Source organism: Prinia subflava, chromosome Z (assembly GCF_021018805.1).
Source record: "Prinia subflava isolate CZ2003 ecotype Zambia chromosome Z, Cam_Psub_1.2, whole genome shotgun sequence".
Classification (NCBI taxonomy): Eukaryota; Metazoa; Chordata; class Aves; order Passeriformes; family Cisticolidae; genus Prinia; species Prinia subflava.
In genome coordinates, this window is record NC_086283.1 from 59201968 (window position 1) to 59223173 (window position 21206).

The 21206-nt window shown below is 41.9% G+C and overlaps 1 protein-coding gene across 3 annotated transcripts in view; it reads left to right on the top strand.

Annotated features, from left to right (window-relative positions):
* The window catches only part of GNE (glucosamine (UDP-N-acetyl)-2-epimerase/N-acetylmannosamine kinase), a 36903-nt gene extending 18330 nt beyond the window's left edge, over positions 1 to 18573 (top strand). For all 3 annotated transcript variants that reach the window (XM_063421884.1, XM_063421885.1, XM_063421886.1), the window contains exons 5-12: positions 80 to 292; positions 528 to 615; positions 8901 to 9111; positions 11456 to 11585; positions 13371 to 13592; positions 14615 to 14797; positions 15387 to 15503; positions 16212 to 18573. In XM_063421884.1, the coding sequence (XP_063277954.1) occupies positions 80 to 292; positions 528 to 615; positions 8901 to 9111; positions 11456 to 11585; positions 13371 to 13592; positions 14615 to 14797; positions 15387 to 15503; positions 16212 to 16447 (1400 nt within the window). In that variant the 3' untranslated portion in view covers positions 16448 to 18573. The remainder of the gene's footprint in view (positions 1 to 79; positions 293 to 527; positions 616 to 8900; positions 9112 to 11455; positions 11586 to 13370; positions 13593 to 14614; positions 14798 to 15386; positions 15504 to 16211) is intronic.
* The last annotated feature ends 2633 nt before the right edge of the window (positions 18574 to 21206 follow it).

Here is a 21206-nt window from a genome sequence, read left to right on the forward strand (position 1 = left end):
CTACAAGTTTCTTTGCGTGTCTGGACCTTGATTTTAAAAGTAGAACTTAAATAATTTATTCTACTTTGGTTTTCTGTAGGAAGCAAAGAGATGGTTCGTGTGATGAGGAAGAAGGGCATTGAACATCATCCCAATTTTCGGGCAGTAAAGCATGTGCCATTTGACCAGTTCATTCAGCTGGTTGCTCACGCTGGTTGTATGATTGGTAACAGCAGTTGTGGTGTCAGAGAGGTGGGAGCGTTTGGTACACCTGTCATCAACCTGGGGACACGTCAGACAGGAAGAGAAACAGGTACTTGTTTGCTTAACTCTCGAGAGTTTTGTAATGCAGGACGTTGTATCAGAGGTGTCACCATTGCTTTGGTGGAAGCAAGGGGAGGCACGTAACTGGTCAAGAGTAATGTCAATCTGATGGCCATCTTTCCCTCACAGAGGAAATAAAACCAATTTTTTTTTCATTTCTAAAGCAGCACATACTCTAATGCAATTTGAGGATCTGTCCTCTTATGTTAATTTTTGTCACCCAGGTGAAAATGTTCTTCATGTTCGTGATGCTGATACACAAGATAAGATTCTTCATGCTCTACAGCTGCAGTTTGGGAAGCAATATCCATGGTGAGTACATTCATCTTAATTCATTGGAGGGGATGTTAAAGCAGTAGAGTAAAAGGTATTTAGTCCTAAGGTGTTTCATGATATTTGACTGGAGTGCTTTTAATGCACTGATCTGAGACTACAAATGATTCTTCATTTCAAAATCATAATGGCGATATCTGGTATGCAGTAGTATTTATAGAGCAAAATGTTACTAGTAATGTTTTGATACAAGTAGTCATTTAACATCCAGCAGAAAGTCAAAAGGACAACATTCATATTCACTTAGATGAGTGTGATTAAGAGAGCTTGTTCTTTAGGAGCAGCATGGTGGAGAACATCCTGTCTGCCTATTCTGACTTGTGCCTGAAGGACATTTTTTCGTGTGGGTATGAATGACATTTAGAGCAAAAAAATGCGCAGGATCAAGTAAGACTATAAAGCCTTTGTGGGACACATGAGAAACATCACTACCCAAGTCACCTCCTCATGTATCCTACCAGTTAGAGAAATCAGGACAGCCAGAGGCAAATACATGTGCAGATCAATGTCTGGATTTGTGGCTGGCTGGCCCCATCAAGAAGGTTTTGGCTTTTATGACAGTGGATTGTGTTTTTATGATTTTTAGCCTGTCATGGAGGAATGGGATACCCTGGCTTAAAAGGGCAGAGGGTCTTTGGCAGCATGCTAGCCAGTAATGTGCAATGGGCTTTAAAAGGACTCAAGGAGTGGGGTACAAATGGCAACAATTGTGCCATTGCTTCCTCCTGAGGAGCGGGTCATGGCAACCAGTGCAGAGACAGATGTTCCTTGGCTGCAGCTGAAATTGGAGATCTGTCTTGTTTTGAGGCAATTTAAAGAGATGGGCACTCTGAAATGAGTAACCTCCTCCTTGATTCCAACCAATCTCTTTCCACCAATAAGGAACAAGACACAAGTAGATGTAAGTGAAAAAACAACAGTTTATTAGCAAACAGGATGCCAACAGGCAGGGGGAAAAAAGTAAATAACTGCTAGATACCAAACTGCTAAATCTCACAACCCCGTGGGAACAAAGAGAGACCTGAAATGCCAGAAATCACCGTTCCTGAAGTGGTGCCTGCCAAAAGTGGCCACATGGCTGAAGGACAAAGGGAAGGTGGCATCACACCCTTCCCTTACAGGATGGTGCCTCCCAGGTGACCACACGTTTGTAGGAACAAAGAGGCAAGATGGTGACAACGTCCACCGAGAAGACAGGAGTGTGCAGAGCAGTTCTGGAGGCAGATGGAGACTTGCTGGTTCAGGTGGGGTCCATGTTGCTGCTGCCATTTCCTCCTGCTGTCTGTGGGCTCTGCCGGCATGCTCTGCACCATGGCTGTGGGGTGGGGTGGTGGGGAGGGACCAGTCCATCAGCACAGGGTGCCCAACTCCAGGAACTCACTGCCTTTTTGCTGCTAGCAGACCCCTTGCAGAGTTCACTTTGAAACAGTTTCTGACTGCAAAATACAGTTTTTACAATGGCAAACCCAAGGCTACCACAAAAGGGAGAGGCTCTGCTCCCATAGTCTTCTCTCCTGGAGCAGCATCGGACTGGGGTGGGGCCTGCCCTTTCCTGTGGCAGCAGGAAGGCACCTGTGGACTTCACCCCAAGACAGCTCAAAAACACCAACGGGAGTCCCTCTAAAACAAGGGGTGGGGCCGGGGGGTGAGTCAAGAAATGAAAAGCCAAAACCTCTGCCAAAACAAAGATGAAACAGCCCACAAAGCAAACACCACACAGCAAAAGGCAGGAAACTGCCTGGGCAAGGCAGTCCTGGAATCACCCTGCCACCTGCCACACACACACAAGGGCCCCAGCTGTGGGGTCTTGAAGAGACAGTAACAGTTTTTGGGCGCAGATAGATATGGAATACAGTAACATTACAAATACTCCAGGACAGGATCATAGGGCAAAACACATAAAGGGTTTTTATGACTATGGTGTTTATGACCCTCACACCCCTTCAAGCAACCTGGTTGCTTGATGCTCAGTGAAGTGCCTGTATACCAGTGCACACCGCAAGTGGTATAAACAAGACAATGTAATAAACTAGAAATCTCTGTCAGGTTGCAGAGCCATGATCTCACTGGAATTACGGTGACATACCTGGAACCTGGAATGTTGTCATGGATGGCTGTGAATTTTTTAGAGGTCAGAGAAGCAAGATGTGGAGTTGCTCTTTGTGTGAAAGAGCAATTGGAATGTATCAAGCTGTACTCAGGGACAGATGAACAAGTTGAGAATTTATGGATGAAAATTAAGGGATAGGCTAAGATGGGTGACACTGTTGTGGGTATTTACCAGAGGCCACCTGATGAGGAGGAGGAAGTTGGTGAGGCTTTGTGTAAACAACTGAAATAGCTTCACAGTCACAGGCCTCTATGGGTTCTCCTGGAAGACTTGTACCTGGTATTTGTTAAGAGTGACAACACAGTTTGGCACACACAGTTCAGGAAGTTCCCGCAGATCAGTGAAGATAATTTTGATGCAGTGGTGGAAGAGCCAGCGAGGAAAGGTGTGTTCTGGACCTTGAACTAACAAACCAAGAGACACTGGTTGACGATGTGAAGGTTGGGGACAGCACTGGCTGCAGTGACCATCAGAAACTCAGAATCTTGCATTGGGAAAGCAAAACAGCAAGCAGGATTAGAACCCTAAACTTGCAAAAAGCTAACTTTGACCGCTTCAAAGACCTACTTGGGGAATCTGTTGGGCTCCAGATGAGGAGGGTGTCCAAAGAGCTGGTCAGTATTCAAAGTATCACTTCCTCCGACCTCAAGACCAGTGCATCCGTATGGTACAGAAATCAGGTAAAGAGGGCTGGAGACCTAAATAGATGAGATTCTAGTAAAACTCAAAAGAAAGAAATTGATGGGATGTGAAAAAAGGGGCAGGCCACATGGGAGGACTATAGGAACACTGTCTGATTATGCAGGGATGTGAGAAGGAAGGCCAAAGCCCACTTGGAATTCAGTTTGGCTAGGGATATCAAGGACAAAAGAAGGACTTCTCCAAGTTCATCAGCAGCAACAGGAAGAGTAGGGTAGATGTGTGGCTGCTGCTGGATCATGTGGATGTCCTCATGATGAAAGACACAGAGAAGGTAGAATTACTGAATGCCTTCTCTGCCTCAGTCTTTACAGCTGAGAACAGCCCTCAGGAATCCTAGACCTCAGGAGTAAGAGAAAAAGGTTGGAGAATGGAAGACTTGTTTGTAGATGGCTGGGTTAGAGATCAGCTAGGCAGATTAAACACCCATAAACCTACAGGCCTAATGGGATGCACCCATGTGTGCTGAGGGAGCTGGCAAATGTTGCTAAGCCAGTTTCCATTATCTTTGAAATCACAGAGTGGGAGAGATGCCTAATAACTGCAAGAAAACCAATGGTACTCCCAGCTTCAGAAAAGGCAACAGAGAAGAGCTCATGGGAGATGTGGTGGTTAGGGGCCATTTGAGATACAGTGATGAAATAATAGAATTCTCAATAATCAGTGAAAAAAGGAGGGGCACCAACAGATTTTCAACACTGGACTTCCAGAGGGCAGACTGGCCTATTCAAGAAACTGATTTGAAAAAATCCTTGGGATACAGCTGTTAAAAACAAAGGGGTCCAGGAAGGATGGACATACTTCAAGAAAGTAATTTTGAAGGCACAGGAGCAGGCTGGCTGTGCCAAAAGATGAGCTGTTGGGAAAGATGACTGGCCTGGATGAAAAAAGAGCTTCTGAAGGAACTAAGGGAGAAAAACAGGATGTATCACCTTTGGAAAGAGGGGCAGGTAACTCAGGGAATGTTTAAAGATGTGGCTAGGTCATGTAGGAAAAAAAAACAGGAAAGCAAAAGCTCAATTAAAATTTAATCTGGCCACTTCTGTGAAGAATAATAAAAAATATTTTTATAAATACATTAGTGGCAAAAAGAGGGGCAAGGATAATCTCCATTCGTTATTAGGTGGGGAACAGAATTTAGTAACTAAAGATGAGGAAAAGGCAGAGATGGTTAACAACTTTGCCTCAATTTTCATCAGTAAGACACTCAGGGCACCTCGCCTGAGGTGCTGGATGGGGTCAGGGAGCAAAGTAGCCCCCATGTAATTCAGGAGGAAGCACTGGCTCTGCTGAGCCACTTAGATGCTCACAAGTCTATGGGACTGGATGGGATCCATCCCAGGGTGATGAGGGAGCTGGCAGATGAGCTTGCAAAACTGTTCTCCATCATTTAACAACAGTCCTGGCTCACTGGTGAGGTCCCAGATGGCTGGAGGTTGGCCAGTGTGACTCCCATTCACAAGAAGGGCAGGAGGGAAGATCCAGGGCACTGCAGGCCTGTCAGCCTGACTTTGGCGCTGGCAAGATTGTGGCACAGATCATGTTGAGTGTGGTTACATGGCACCTACAGGATGGCCCAGGGCCCAGATGCAGCCAGCATGGATTTAAGGGGGGGCAGGTCCTGCCTGACCAACCTGATCTCCTTTGCCTAGGTCGTTGTACGGGTATAAAGTCTCTAAAGGTCTTACAACATTTTAGTATCTAAGCAGAGTGGTTTATTTACAGAGCATGTATCTGAAGGTGCGAGAGTTCTAAGAGTGATCTTACAATACAATGTTATAAACATAAACAAGCAAAGTCTAAATAAAACAATAACCAAAGCATAGAAATCTTAACACACAGAGTTCTAATGAAACAGCAAACAAAGCATAGAATTCCTAACAAGCAAAACTAGTAAGACTATAAGCAAAGCATATCATTTTACAGCCTCAGGGTAAAGCAACCTCTTACTACTGTCAGCGTTTTCAATCGCTGGGATCACACTAGCAGAGAGGAATCGATCACAATTTTCAGGCAGGAATCTCAGCCGCAGGGATCATGGCAACAAAAGGGACCCCGAAATTCCGAACCCACTCAGAGCCCTCGACCGCAGGGACGCGGGTACAATGGGAAATCCCGAACCGCACAGAGCTCCCGTCCGGGGGATCGCGAGGACAGTTGGAGGGTCTGAGCCGCGCAGGGTTCCCAAGGGCAGTGGGGGCCCGAGCCAAACAGGGTTCCCGTCCGGGGGATCCCGAGGGCAGATGGAGGGTCCGAGCCGTGCAGGGTTCCCGTGCGGGGGATCGTGAGGGCAGTGGGGGCCCCGGGGTCCCTCCCCACGCAGAGTCCCCGGCTGTCCCGACCAGCACTCCAGCGGCAAGTGCTGCAGGGGAAAAGGGGGAACCCCGGGGCCCAGATCCCTTGGAGCAGGGACCGCGATGTATAATACCTTAAAATCCCATCTCGGCTCCCTGTCAAGGATCGTTCCTCAGGTTGCAGAAAATGGAGGTTGGATCGATGGATCGAATTGATCAATCAATCAATCCCTCCAATCCACTAACCGACTGACACAGAGGCTTTTTATCCCAAATTGCAAAATGCATATTCATATTTTTTATCTACACACTAACCAATCTAGGTACAATTCTAAAGTTCATAAAACTACGAAAATCAGCGTCAAAACCTACACACATAACATATCTATTAACGTAAAACTCTATCTTACTAGCATAAAGTTCTACCTTGTTGTACATAAAACTCATACAGAGAGTGCTGGTGCACAGTGCTGCATCCAGCTGGCAGGCTCTCACCAGTGCTGTCCCCCAGGGGTCTCTACTGGGACCAGTCCTGTTTAATATCTTCACTGATGATCTGGACAAGGGGATCAAGTCCACCATCAGTAAATTTGCAGATGACACCAAGGTCAAGGGAGCAAGCACTGATCTGTTAGAGGGTAGGAGGGCTCTGCAGAAGGACCTGGACAGGCTGTATAGGTGGGCCAAGTCCAACAATACGAAGTTTAACAAGTTCAAGTGCCAGGTCTGAGACTTGAGTCACAACAACCCCCTGCAGCACCACAGGCTGGGGAAGGAGTGGCTGGACAATGCCCAGGCAGAAGGGGACCTGGGGCTATATCTTGGTTTGGGGCAAATTTGGGAGGAAACTTCTGAATAGGGTCCCTCTGGAAAGTAAACCTAAATGGCTCCTCCCCCAGTCTGGTCTGGGAGAAGAAATTCTTTGGAGAAAAGTAGACAAAACTATTTAACAAACAAAATGCCCACAAGCATAAAGAATAAATAATACGAAACAATAAAACTTCTCGCTCCTCCAAAAAGAGATGGTAAACTTGAGAAAATCTTTGCTGTGGGTAGCTCAGCTCACTCAGTTTTTTATCAGTCTCAGTCTCTCTGGAGGTCTAGGCTTGGTGAGCCACAAGGTGCAAGCCTTTGGTGCTCCTCTGGGGTTTTCAGTCTGGAGCAGATTTAAAGAGTCCCAAAAAAAGGGAAAAAACAGTCCAGCGAACTTCTCTGCCTTAGCTAGCTTCAGTTAGTGCTTCAGTTGAACCCAGTTCGGAAAGGAATGTGCAGGAGTGAGAGCTGTTTCCAAAACAAACTTGGCGCTTCTTCTTTCCCTGCTTTGCTCTCAGAGCCAGTCTTAAAGGCACAGAACTCAATATACAGCACAGACAGGACAGATGATTGGGGATACAAGCATCATAAAGTCACCCTAGGACAGGGTTCTGGTGACAGCAGCTGAACATGAGCCAGCAGAGTGCCCTGGTGGCCAAGAAGGCCAAGGGCATCCTGGCCTGGATCAGCAATGGTGTGTCCAGCAGGAGCAGGGAGGTCATTCTTCCCCTGTACTGGGCACTGGTGAGGCCACACCAGGGCCTGTAATACAGGTCCTGTAAGGAGTGGCTAACAAAGTTGGCATTGTTTAGCCTGGAAAAAGGGAGCCTCAGGGGGAACCTTATCACTCAGTACAACTCCATGAAAGGAAGCTGTAGTCAGGTGGACACTGGCCTCTTCTCCCAGGCGACCAGTGACAGGATGAGAGGACACAGCCTCAAGCTGCTCCAGGGGAAGTTTAGGCTAGATAATAGAAAAAATTCTTTACAGAAGGAGTGGTTCAGCATTGGTATGGGCTACCCAGGGAGGCGGTTGAGTTGCTGTCCCTGGAGGTGTTTAAAAAAAGACTTGATGAGGCACTCAGTGCCATGGTGTAGCTGATAATGGATCACCTGTTAGGTCACAGGTTGGACTTGGTCATGTCAAAGGTCTTTTCCAGCCTAGTTTATTCTGTGATTCTTTTATGTGGGGTCTGGAGCATCTCTCTTCTGAGGAGAGAGAATGTTTCTTGTCTAGAGAAGACAAGAAACAACTATGAAGGGAGATCTCTTGAATACATACAAATATCTCCAAGGCGGGTGCCCAGACAATGGTGTCAGACTCTTCTCAGTGGAGCTCAGCAACAGCACAAAGACTAATGGCCATAAACCAAAACGAAAGTTACACCTCAACGTGAAGAAGAGCTTTACACTGAGGGTGGCAGACCATAGGCACAGACTGCCCAGGTATGTTGTTGAGTCTCCATCCCTGGAGACATTAAAATCCCACCTGGATGAGTTCTGTGTCACCTGCTCAACATGACCCTGACTTGGGGCAGGGGTTGGGCTAGATGATCTCCAAATGTCACTTCCAACTCAAGCTATTCTGTGTTTCTATGACACACTACTGGATAGGTGATTTGACTCATGATACATAGAGAGTCTTGAGTGCAAGCTTCCAGGGAAGCTGCAGAATTCTAGCAAGGTGCTTTTCCTTATTCCTCATCCCTAATGAGTATTGACGCTCATTTCTCTAGAACTTAAGTTCTTACAAACTTCAATAGATAGTATTTTTTCAACTAAGGACAAGGATAAAAGGAATGTTTCTTAAGAATCTAAACAGAGCAGTAAAACTGAGTATTTTAATACCATATCTGATGCCATGTATGATATACCATATCTGAATATCTGATGTCATGTATGCTATTTCAGAAACAGGCATGTTGAAAACTGACATGAATGTATAGTTTATTATGACATAGTTGGCATCTGTGTGGTAAGTACATCTTATTTGTAGCACATATATAAGCTGTCCGTATTTTCATTTCTGCTTTATGGTGTGGGTCCCTTCATTAAACTTAATTTTGCAGGGCTTTTGGCATCACTGGTTTCCAGTTTTCTACATTCCGGTTACATATTCCAAATGGAGCTAGTGCCAGATGTGAAAAATGAAAGATCTGTGTGTATTCTTTAAACTACTGGCACTGTGTACCATATCTCATGACAGACTTTCATAGTGTGAGCTGCAGTATTGTCAGAGTAGCCAGATCATAATATTGTAATGACACTGTTAAACTCTTCTGTCATACCAAGAACTTTATAGATTGCCGTATTACTTCAAAATTACATTAATTCTTTTTTGTATTATAGCTCAAAAATATATGGAGATGGTAATGCTGTTCCAAGGATTTTGAAGTTTCTTAAATCTATTGACCTCAAAGAACCGCTGCAAAAGAAATTCTGTTTTCCTCCTGTCAAAGATAATATCTCTCAAGATATTGACCATATTCTAGAGACACAGAGTGCTCTGGCAGTGGATCTAGGCGGAACAAATCTCCGAGTAGCAATTGTCAGTATGAAGGTAAATATTCTGTTGTGCTTCTAGTTATTCTGCAAACTCCATTGGGCTTTTGGATATGGGCTTGTGATGCAAAAGAGCTCATAAAAAAAGCAGTCTGTGGACTTTTGTTGAGGGATAAAGAAGATATATCCCTGTCTTTGCTGCCTCATACAGTCATGATGCAACTTGCTTACTGGTTGGCTCTTCTAAGACTGATGTTAAACTAGCAATGCCTATATGCTGGTGCAAGGTTGTAGCCACTCCTTTCACATGCACTGGTTCCCCTTAAAGGGTGATTCAGTTCAACCTGCAAAGTTTTGTATGTCATGCAAAATGTGGAAGGTTCCAGTAGTAGCGTTTTTGCTTCCCCACTGCCTTATGCTGCCATGTAATGGACACACAGGACCATTCTGAGCAACAACCAGCCTCTAGCAAATCAATTTCCTGAACTCTGCAGCATTTCAAAGACATGAATAAAACTCATGATGAGAAATCTTTCGTTTTTATTGTCAACAGTATTGGACAATTACTCCTGTAGTTACACTCCATATTTGCAGATAACTAGATCAGTTCAATAATAGTTGCTCACAAGGCAAAATAAGTTGCCTGCAGAAGCATGAAGAGTTATGTAAAGTGACCTGATATAATCCAGATTATTTGCATTCATTTAAAAGATATCTGACAGATCTCCAAGATCTTAAAGACAGCTTTTAAAAGTGTACTATTTTTGGAAGTAAAATTGACATGACATTTTTCCCTATGAGTCAACAGAGCCTGGGAAAAAAAATCTTTAAAAATTCTGCCCACTTTACAATGTTCAAAGTGACATTTATGAAAATTGAGATGCTAGCAAAGCAGAGTGAAAACAATCAGACTTCCATGATAAAATTTACACAACAGATGTTAGCATTTAATAGCCAATGGCACAGTATGATATACAATTTTATTTTCACAAAAAAAGGAGATTTCAAAAATTCCTTCTAGAAGCCATTATGTCTTCTGATAATATTTGCTGCAGCCTCATCTTCCAAAACAAGTTCTCTGATGCACCCTCCAAACTAAAAGTGAAGAAGAAACTAAGCATCCAAAATCCACAAACTATTGCTCATGTGATGCTGAGATGGTGGGACCCAATACTCAAAACCATTTTCTGTTTGGAATTTTCCAAGTTCTTTGGCAACAGTGAGTCAGCCGTGTTGCTTATAGACTGTCTTTGTTACTCCTCTTTGCTTAGTTGTATTAATTCAGTGCAGTTCCCTTAGATTCATTATACAGGGGATTTAACAGGGAGAATAACACTGATAAGCAGGATAGCTTCCACAGTCTCCTTTCTTAATCTTGCAATATAAACATTAGGATCAGTTCCTTAGTACCCATAGATTCCAAGCACGTGTCATGAATACTTTCAGTACCACTGCTTGACTAGGGTTGAAAATAATCTTCATGGCCCCCCCCCCATCCTGTCCAAAGTATTTACAAAAGCATGTCGTGACAGGACAAGGAGGAATGCCTTCAGCCTGAAAGAGGGTGAGTTTAGATTAAATATTAGGATGAAATTCTTTATTGTGAGGGTGGGGAGGCACTGGAACTGGTTATCCAGAGTCTGGGATGCCACATCCCTGGAAGTGTTCAAGCCAGCTTGGATGGAGCTCTGAGCAATCTGGTTTTGTTCAGTGTTGCTTCCCATGGCAGGAGGTTGGAACTGGATGATCTTTGAGGTCCCTTTGAACCTGAATTATTCTATGATTTATCACACTTGATGGTGCTCCAGAGATACTCCAAGTGACTCAGAAGTGTAATTTCTTAGAAGATATTTCTGAAAGTAAATTTAGCCTTGAAATTTCTAACATTTCTCTCTGTCTGATTCTTTTTTTTTTTTTTTTTTTGTGAAATGGCATTGTCTGTGAAACCACAGAAACCTTTCATGCAGTCAGGTTGTAAAGATTTTATTTTCAAAGTATTGTGGGTTTTCTGTCTTTTTTAGGAATTTGTTACTCTCTTTTTGAACACTTCAGTGTGGAGCTTAAGTGCACTGCTCTATCATTGTTTATGCCTAGCAACAGTTGTAGCAGTCTCTGGTGATACTTCCTCATACCAGCTATGTGTTGCTTAAAACGTGTAATAATTTCAGATGGGAGGTTGATTACAGAAGCAGAATGTAATGCCTAATCATACAAACTTGTCCCCCAGAGCTGTCAAGAACTTTGCCTGCAGGCCCAAGATCTAAAGCATGGCATCTGTATTTTTTTAAAAGAGATAAGTTATGGCTCTCTATTTTAAAATTCATCTGTAATTTACATGGAAGAGAAATTTCATCATGACATACATTTCTCTGGGGCATGTTTTTGTTGTTTTTAATTTCTAGGGTGAAATAGTTAAGAAATACACCCAGCTCAACCCTAAAACCTATGAAGACAGACTAGCATTAATTCTAAAGATGTGTGTAGAGGCTGCATCAGAGGCAGTAAATGTAAACTGCAGAATTTTGGGAGTAGGTAAGTTAACAAATACTTTTTTGCATCTGTTTTTCAACATGAAATTAAATGACTACTCATTAATTTAAAACACCTTTCTAAAATGGATTTCATGTATTTATGTTCTTACGTATTTTTAAAAAACACATTTTTAAATGGCTGAAAATGAGAAGCTGACTATAAAGACTGAAGTTTCTCCAGTTTCTAACAACCGTTAAACAATCTGTTAAGTTACAGTTAACTATATCTAAAATGTGTTTGTGTAGTTCTCTGGATTTTGAAGCTCTCTGCTGTCTTGGCCTTGTGAAATCAGATGTTCAATGTTTATCAAAACAGCCCTTGAAACAATTGCAGCTGAGTGATGTTTTCTCTGCTGTCTGTAAGCCTTTCTTCAGGGCTAGGATCAACTGTGCAGCAGAATTTTCAGATACACCAAGGCAGACTAAAAAGACTAGAACATTAGGAGTAAATTTATAGCTAACAGAGACAAAAGCAGCCCCTCTGCTGACTTCTAGTTCACTTGCAGTACAGTTCTGTGTTAAACTGTGCTTGTATGAGGCAGGACTTCTTCAGTTTAATGGTGACTAGGACATTTGGCCTTAGATATTAGTTTTTTATGAAGGTGTTGATTAATGTTGATTAATGTGTTGTGGATTTTTGAGGACATAGAATCTTCATTTTAGCTGAGAAATTTTTCTAAAGAAAAGAAGTTTGGTTTAGATGAGAACTTACCTGAAACACACACTACAAAGAAAATTTAACTTGAATATGTATTTTTTGAAAACAATGTTAAGTACACGGAGCCATAAGGAGAAGTGTTAGCCCTTCAAATCAATCTTTCTTACAGCTTTAGTGTTCAATTCAGCTGCTTGTTTTAGAGCTTTAATAGCTGCTTTCCATTACAGCTTTCCATTACATATGTGACTCAATTATATAAGCTCTGTACAATAAAATGTTTATTGTCTAGACCTAAATACCTCCTAAGTAGGTAATAGAGACCTACTTTTCAGTGGTCCTGAGAGATTCCACCAACTCTGGAAGCCTCTCCTGCTAGGGGTAGGACTGACTAATAGAGTCTATTACTGGCCTACTCTGTTCACTAGACAAATCTCTGAACACAGTTTTGATCTCTCCCAGAAGCTGTGTGTTTGTAAGTAAAAATCACTAGGTCTAGTCATTAATTTTAGTCATCCTAAATCTTGAGAGTTATAGCAGACCTCTGGACACTAACAGTGTTCCAGGGTTTGAATAATTTATTTTTGCTGTTATGTCTTTTGTACATCACTAACAAGAAATGCAGCAATTAAGTGACTTGTTCCATCTTGCCTGAAGTAGGAACATGAACTCTCTGACTAACATGAACCATTACCCATCTAGTTACTTGGTTACTAGTTACTAGATACTTGGTGTTTTGTGATTAGAGGCACAGCATTCTGTGAATTATCTTCTTTATTTTGAGGGTGACTGAGCACTGAAACACACTGCCTGGAAAGGTTGCGGAATTGTTCTTTCTGGAGGTATTCAAAACCCACACAGACAGAATCCTGTGCCACTTGCTGTAGGTGAACCTGCTTTAGCAGAGAGGTTGGACTAGATGATATCCAGAGGTCCCTTTCAACCATGATATAGTGATCTTTATGTCAAAAGTTGAACCGCCAGTAATACTTCAAAAATTTTTACTTTCATACTCTTCTTCAAAGCCTAGTATTAAGGGAAAAATCTTGTCATTAGAAAAGTAGATTTTTACTTAAAGTTTGTTGCACAGACTTAGTTTTCATTTTTCTCTCCTGTATTTCTGGAACTTAGGTATTTCCACAGGTGGACGGGTAAACCCTCGAGAAGGAATTGTGCTTCACTCTACAAAACTCATTCAAGAGTGGAGCTCTGTGGATCTCAGAACTCCTATATCTGATGCTCTGCACCTGCCAGTCTGGGTGGACAATGATGGAAACTGTGCTGCTCTAGCAGAGAGGAAATTTGGTCATGGAAAAGGAATAGAAAATTTTGTAACACTGATTACTGGTACAGGTATGTCATAGTTCAGTGAAACCCAGAGTTCAGCACCATCACTTAGAGTCTCAGGTGTTGCATAGGCATGAACATTACCACTATGCCTGAAAAACCAAAAATTCTTTTGCTACACTATTTGTTTGGTTTAGGGTGCTCTTTAATTTATTCAGGCAAACAAAAACCACTTCCATAGTTTAAACTTCTTGATGAAAGAAGTTCTTGTTCTGCTACACAGACAAGTAAGGAAAACCTGAGCAACTTCGACTAGAATAATTTTGCTTTTTTTTCAGCTTTATGGCTTAATTCTCTTTCAACTTTAGAAATACAAGTCAGATCAGAATATGTATCTAGATCAGCAACTGAATATAAGAAAGTATGCTTAAATCTCAAATGCAAATGTGGGGTAACTTTTCTCATTTGTTAAGTATATAGTCCTTTAGATGGTGGCAGTAAGAGTTAGCTGATGAATCTACACCCAGTTTGGGAAGGGGCAGTAGAGGCCTGCACATTTACATGTCTTGGCTCTTTAACACACAGGTTTAACTATCTAAATATAGCATTAGAACTTCTCCTCTGAAGTACAAAATTTTAAGGCCATTGGCTATCAATGCCTTATATCAATGCCTTTAAGGCCATTGGCTATCAATTTCTTTCTGCATAAAGAACATGACTCACAAGCTTAAAAGATCTGTCATAGTTCAGAATCATCCATAGGCTTTAAAGAAAAAAAAAGCATATACCATTTTGATCCAGATATGAATAGGAAGGAGCTATGAGCTTGTGTATTAACTGTGTCAAATAGACAAGAGTTCTTTTAACAACTAGTAATTCTTGGTTTCTAGTGTAGATGATCACTGACGCAAATTATTTTATCTTGTCTCTATCAGAAAAAGCAAATATCAGTGTCTTGCAGAACTGAGGCCTTTAAAAACTGTTGGGGAGCAGGGGGTGTTTGTCTTTTTTTTTTTTTTTTTTTTTTTACTTTCTTTTTTTTTTTTTTTTTAAAAAAAAAAACAATGGAAGTCTTAATATCTTTGCAGGAATTGGAGGTGGAATCATTCATCAACACGAGTTGATCCATGGCAGTTCTTTTTGTGCTGCTGAGCTTGGGCACATTGTTGTATCCTTGGATGGACCAGAATGCCTGTGTGGCAGCCAAGGATGTATAGAAGCATATGCCTCAGGAATAGCGTTGCAGAGAGAAGCTAAGAAACTGCATGATGGTATCTATTTACTCTGGTTTTGAACACACAATTACTAAACTACAGTATAGGAAAAAAATGTCAAAGAAGGTATTAAGAAAAAAATAATACTGCCTTCTTTTTCTAGGACGAGACAAGAATAGGTGTACAGGCAGCATGCATAGTACAGAACTTTTTCAGTGGCAAGGAACATTTGGAACCACTGGTCTCAGAATTCCCAGAAGCACACAGTAGAGCTTGTCTCTTCTTTTTAAGCTTGATGTAAACTTATCTGACAGGGATTCTGTAACATTTGGTTTCACAGCGATTGTCTTTCAGCAAAAGCTTCTCAGTCTTAAATAAGTTTGAGAATATTTATATTTTATTTATTTTGGGGTCCAACAAGACTAGAGAATTACCACACTCTCACTGCTGGAGTTTCACTCCTTGCTTCTGCAAGTAGTTTCGTGAATAATACAGATATGATTACTGTGGCTAAACTCAGGGTTGGACAGATTGTTCAGGATTTAGTACACAAGTAGAAGAGATGAAAAGATTATAATTGCCTATTTTTTTACCCTCTGACTCGCCACATTATCATGTTTTGCTCTTGGCTTTTTCTTCTTTCCAGATGATCTGCTTTTAGTAGAAGGAATGTCAATGAAGGAGGAGGAGATTGTTAGTGCTGCACACCTTATTCAGGCAGCTAAACTTGGGAATACAAAAGCAGAGAGCATTCTCAGAACAGGTGAGAACATAACCCAGAGGGTGAAACACTTCTGTGATTGTATTTTAGGGGATACAGAAATGGTAGTGCACTACCAACAGCCTGTACACGTTGAGGCACTCTCAGTATAGAAATTACTAATGGTAATGAGATGTTAAATATAAATGTTGGAGAACATGTCAGCAGAAGTGTGAAAAGTATCTGTTCCAGTAAAAAAAAAAAAAAAGGTTCTGCAAAGATCAGTTTAAAAGGAAGTAAAGTCCCAACATCATCATATTGGAAAATTCTGGGACATTTAACTGTAGGCAAGTGAATGGCTGGTCTGAGGTAGCAAAGGCAATTTATGTTATGTGTTACTTTACATGGGGTATTTTACTGGTTTACTAGTTTTAAGCACAGTGCTCCCTCTACACAGTGGTTAACAATAAGGTGGTAGAGTGATGCTTTCCTATTTTCTCTTTGCTTACAAGCATTCTTAATGCCTTGTTTTGTCTTTTCACATCCATAATGTTGAATAATGCATTATTGTGCATTAAAAAAAAGCCTTTTCTTTTTTACTTTCAAAAGAAAAGGTAATAGCAGACACGTATTACCCGATACAAAACTCTGTGGAACAAAACACTTTACTGACTTTCCAGTGTTATTTGCTGCTAACAGAACTGTTTCAACTACTGATACCAGAACTGATCTGAGTGTTCTACTCAAATTCTTGTTCCTTCATCTTTTCAGCTGGGACTGCACTGGGCCTTGGCGTTGTGAACATTCTCCACACCGTGAACCCGTCTCTTGTGATCCTTTCTGGAGTTCTAGCTAATCACTATGTTAATGCTGTCAAAGATGTGATAAATCGACAGGCGCTGTCCTCTGTTAAAACAGTGGATGTGGTTGTCTCAAATCTAGCAGATCCTGCTCTTCTGGGAGCTGCTAGCCTGGTACTGGATTATACTACACGCAGAATATACTAGAAGAATTACTGAAGAATTAGACAATTGGACTATTCAAATTCCTAATGGGTGGAGGGAATACTTTGCCCAAAATTTTTCTTTGATGAGAGCAGCTAATGAATCAGAGTAGTGTTCTGAATAGTTAGTGACTACTTAGCATTTCCTAATTGAGGTATCATCTTTTTGTATTTTTCCTAAATTTCAGCTGACTTCATTGGAAGTAATGTGCAATTCCAGTTTTTTAAGCACCTCTGTTGGTAAGCCTATACATTACTTTTGAGTGTGGCTGAATTATTTATGAGCATCTCTTGCTGTATGGGGATAATGTGTATGGTGTGTAAAATTATTGTAACTCTTGGGGATCCATATCTCATTTCCCACCTATGTGAAATGAGTTTACCAGCTTTTCGGTTTCCACAATTCCACCCACAAAGTAAATATGATGTAATCACCAGTAGCAGGTAGTAATTTCAGTGGGTGGAAACTAGGGCATCTACAATGAAAAAAGGCTACACCTAGAAATTCCTTCTCATGAAGTACTTGGTAGAGGCTACCAAGTTTATTTATTATATCACCTCTAAAGGGCAGAGTCCCATTTGAGAAGCTTTGCATATGAAGGAAAAAACCTGCAGTTTAGTGAGCTTACAGCCTGCAGGGGAGTCCAGACAAACTGATAAGTATAGCAGTGAGCATATTTGTCTTCTGGCTATGGCCAATAATAAATTGTTTCAATTTTAATCTTGGGGGATTTCTCAAGAGACCTAATCTGCTATTTTCAGGGAGGGGGGCTGCTTATTCTTTAGTAGCTAGTTAGCTGAAATTCAGCCACATGGCACAGCTGATCATAAAGAATCTGCCTTTCACTGCAGAGTGACATGGTGCATCCCTTCAGCCATTCAGGTGGCTGCAAGTGTGCTGTTCTTCTCCTGCTTTCACCATCAGATTTCAGGATGGAAAGTCAAATCTGACCCTTATCTTTGCCTTCAGAGCATTCAGAGGCCTAGGAGAAAAGTATGTCAAGTGCCAGTGAAGGCTTCCCTAAATAAGCTGTGGTTTGTGCTTCTTTACTGAGTCCTTGACATGCAGTGCTGTCTTTATCCAGCTGGTTTTTTACCATACTTTCAAGATGCTGGAGAAATTGAAAAACCAACCCATCTATCAGCTAATCCAGAAAGATGGCTCTGGAGGAACAGTCACAGGACTATCCTGTCCTAAATTTACTGACCTATTTTGACATCAAACTCAACCACTGATATTCTCAGAAGTCCAGTAATGTGTTAGCTCTAACACAAAGGGTATTTCCACACTTGAACTTCTTCTCCAATCAAAAGGAAACGCAATCTTCTGCACCCATTGCCCTCTGCCAAACAATGAGCTTGGACTGAATAGCTCCTAGTACACTTGCTGATTCTGGGATATAATCTCTACAGATTGTCTTTACTTCACCCTCTCTTCCACAAGAAATGCCTACTGGTAGCTCACATCTTCAGAGCAGATTTCAGGAATACCACCAGGTCTCCCTCCTGATGTCTCCAGGAACAATCATGCAGCCTGTATACCATAGTTTTCTCAAACTTGGCAAATAACTGGTTCTTAACTGTTTAGCAAGTTGTACTGGGCTTTATGTAACCAAGGAATTTTAGTTCCTTTTCCTGCACATCTTGGTTTACTTGATGATTCCCATTACCTTCAATACCAGGGCATTAGCTCTATGAGCAGATCAAGGAGAAACTGGCATTTCTCTGCAGTGACAGTAGGTCAGAGCAGGAATACTGAGGTTCTCACAGTGAGGAGGCCTGTCATCTGATCTTTCCATCCTCTACCATCACAAGGAATGCCCGGCTGGAATGCCTGGCTAAAAGTGGGACCAGGCTTTGCTTTCCAGACCCTCTGACGCTCTGTATTTCTGGTATCTCAGAGTCAAAAGGTTTTTCCCTAGCAGCTGAAGGAAGGGTGCAGGCACAAAAAAAAGTCATGACAGACTAAAATACAGTTGAAAGCTTTAACATCTAGCCATGTTAAGAAAACAATTGTTCAAATGCTTTTGAAAATGCTTTTTTTTCTGTCAATTGGCCAAGAACTTGCTGCATATGTACAAGCGGTTTATAAAATCAGAAAGAAATAAAATATCATATTTAATAGCATAATAGTGGTTTTGTTTGTCTCTCTTTCCCTGTTCAGAAGCATCCTTTGAACTTTAGGTGTTCTGATGTGGACCAGAGATTTTTCTGGACATTAGCCCCCAGTTGTATCCAGTCCCAGAAGGACCAAACATCATCTATACACAGAGTATCTGCAGTAATGTGCGTACTTGATGCTAGCCCAGTGTCCTTTAGAGTAGCCCATACCATGAAGATCATGGATTCCAGTGAGTGCAAACCAACCTTTATAGACAATACTGGGAAAAACATAGATACAAAATCCCTTTCCTGAGCTGTTGTCAGTATTTCAGAGCCTAAAGCAGCAGGGCATTCTCCTTACCTGCACTGGCAGCACCTGCTTGTTTTGCCTGTTGTGTCTTAGTTGGTTTTGCAGTGTCCGTGTGGTATCCTAAGTGCAGAAGCCTTGGCAGGAATGCCGCCCTCCAGCAGTCCCAGCAGAACTGCATATGGCATCAACAGCTTGGGCAGAACAAGTCCCCTCATGAACCTGGATGTTTATAATCAGCATTACATAAGCAAGCAGCACCAGTAGAGTGCCAAAGGTTGGAAAGCGAACTAAAACTGAATTCCTAGTTCTGTAACTTTTAAGTCATGTAACCAATGTAAAACCAAGTTCCTATACCTTGTTGCTTCCTGCAGCTGGTGGAAAAAGACTGCTTTGTCCACAACAGTTCTGTGTTACCATAGAAACCCAAAGAGCGAGGACTTGGGATCATGAGGAGACCAGCTGAGTTTTGATATCTGTCTTTTTTACAGATCACCACTCATGCTTTGCAAACCACATAGCTAATCCATACAGAATCAAGGTTTAGAATTTCTTTTTTGGTCTCCTGACTGTCAAGTTTAGTTATTCAGTATTTTGACTCTTTGATCTGCCACCCAGACAGCTGGAAATAACAAATCCATTAATTTTCTGGTGGTCTGGAAGCACTGTCCTTCCTCCATTTAATGCTAACAAAATTGTCAAAAACTTGTATTACCAGTGGAGGCAATGGTAATTTTGTATTACAAAAACACAACAGAGTAAGGTGCAGACAGAATTCATCCTTGGATTCAGTGAAATCTAATCACTGTCCCTTTCAAATGCCATGGAGACATCACAGGCATTAGTAAATATAAAACACCTGGGCTGTACACCTCTTGGACCATTCCAGATAATTACATTTGGATTAGAACTAGTGCCACACCACAAGGTCCTGCAGAGGAACATGCCTGCCTGTATGACTAGTCCTGCTGGAGGAATCCTCTTGGCAAAGACTATAGACACCCATGTCCATTCTAAAATACAAGCCAATAATGTGTATGTTTCCCTCTTAACTGGTTCCTCAGAAAAAAACATCAGCAAGAAACACATCAGCCACACTATGTTCTTTATGGCTGCTTAAAACTTAACCATGTTGCACAGGCTAACAGGATGAATGCACAGTGCTGTTGTTTTCAGGCTCCCTGCTTTCCAATGAACCCATGACTCCTCCATCCCCCTTCTTCTTTACAAATGCTCATTGTAATTTCAGACTGCCTGGCTGCTCCCTGCCACCTGATCAGAAACTAAACAAAGCAAGTTCTATACCAGGATGTATTCAGCAAGAGTCCACAGTTCTCTCTCAATACTGCATGAGATCTTCACGCGCATGCAGCTGGGATTATGTTTGAAGAATAGGAAGTGTCCATGTTTTTTTCCAGATTCCACTGACTAATGCTATGGAGATAAGCAGCAACAGTGGGATGTTAAAGCCAGTAAACAGGATTGAGCACACACAGGAGCCAGAGGTAGGCACAACACTGTCACATGAAGTTACAAAACAAAGTGACAGATGCTGACCTCTGAAGAAACAAAGTCAATGTTTAGAAACACAGACAAGACAATTGATTGGCCCAAATAAACCTGAGAATTCTTTTTTTCTGTCACAAGGTCTAAGTATCTAAAATAATTCTCAGACACAGAAAATGTCCTGATTCCAGGAGTGCTGCATTTGGTTCTGAGCTCCCCCAGTACATGAGAAACAATCACACCAGAGAGTTCAACGAAGAGCCACAAAGATTCTAAAGCAATTACAGCATTTCTCCTGTGAGGAAAGGCTGAGAGATGGAACTGTTCAACCTGGAAACAAGGCAGCTTAGGGGAATCTCATCAATGTATAGAAATACCTGAAGCAAGAGTGCAAAGAAGATGGGAGCCAAGCTCTTTTCATTTGTGCAATGACAGGAGACACTGAGCACAGACTGAAACACAGGAGGCTCCATCCGAACATCAGAAAACACTTCCTTACTGTAGAGGTATGCAAGCACTGGCAGAGGTTGTCTAGAGAGGTAGTGGAATTTCTTGGAATTCTTGGAGATCTTCAGAAGCTGTCTGGATATGGTCATGGGCGAGAGGCTCGATGTGGTTCTGCTTGAGCAGAGGAGCTGAACCACATGACCTCTAGAGGTCCCTTCCAACCACAACCAGTCTATGATTTTGTGACAGCACTGATAAAGGAGACAGTGAGCTAGCATACTTAAATGTAAAATTAAGGCAGAAGAGTTAAACTGCAAAATCTCTGCACCAGAGTTAGTGGAGGTAATCAGAACCCATAGAGTTGCATTTTAAGTGTTCCAGCAGGATGAAATATGTAAAA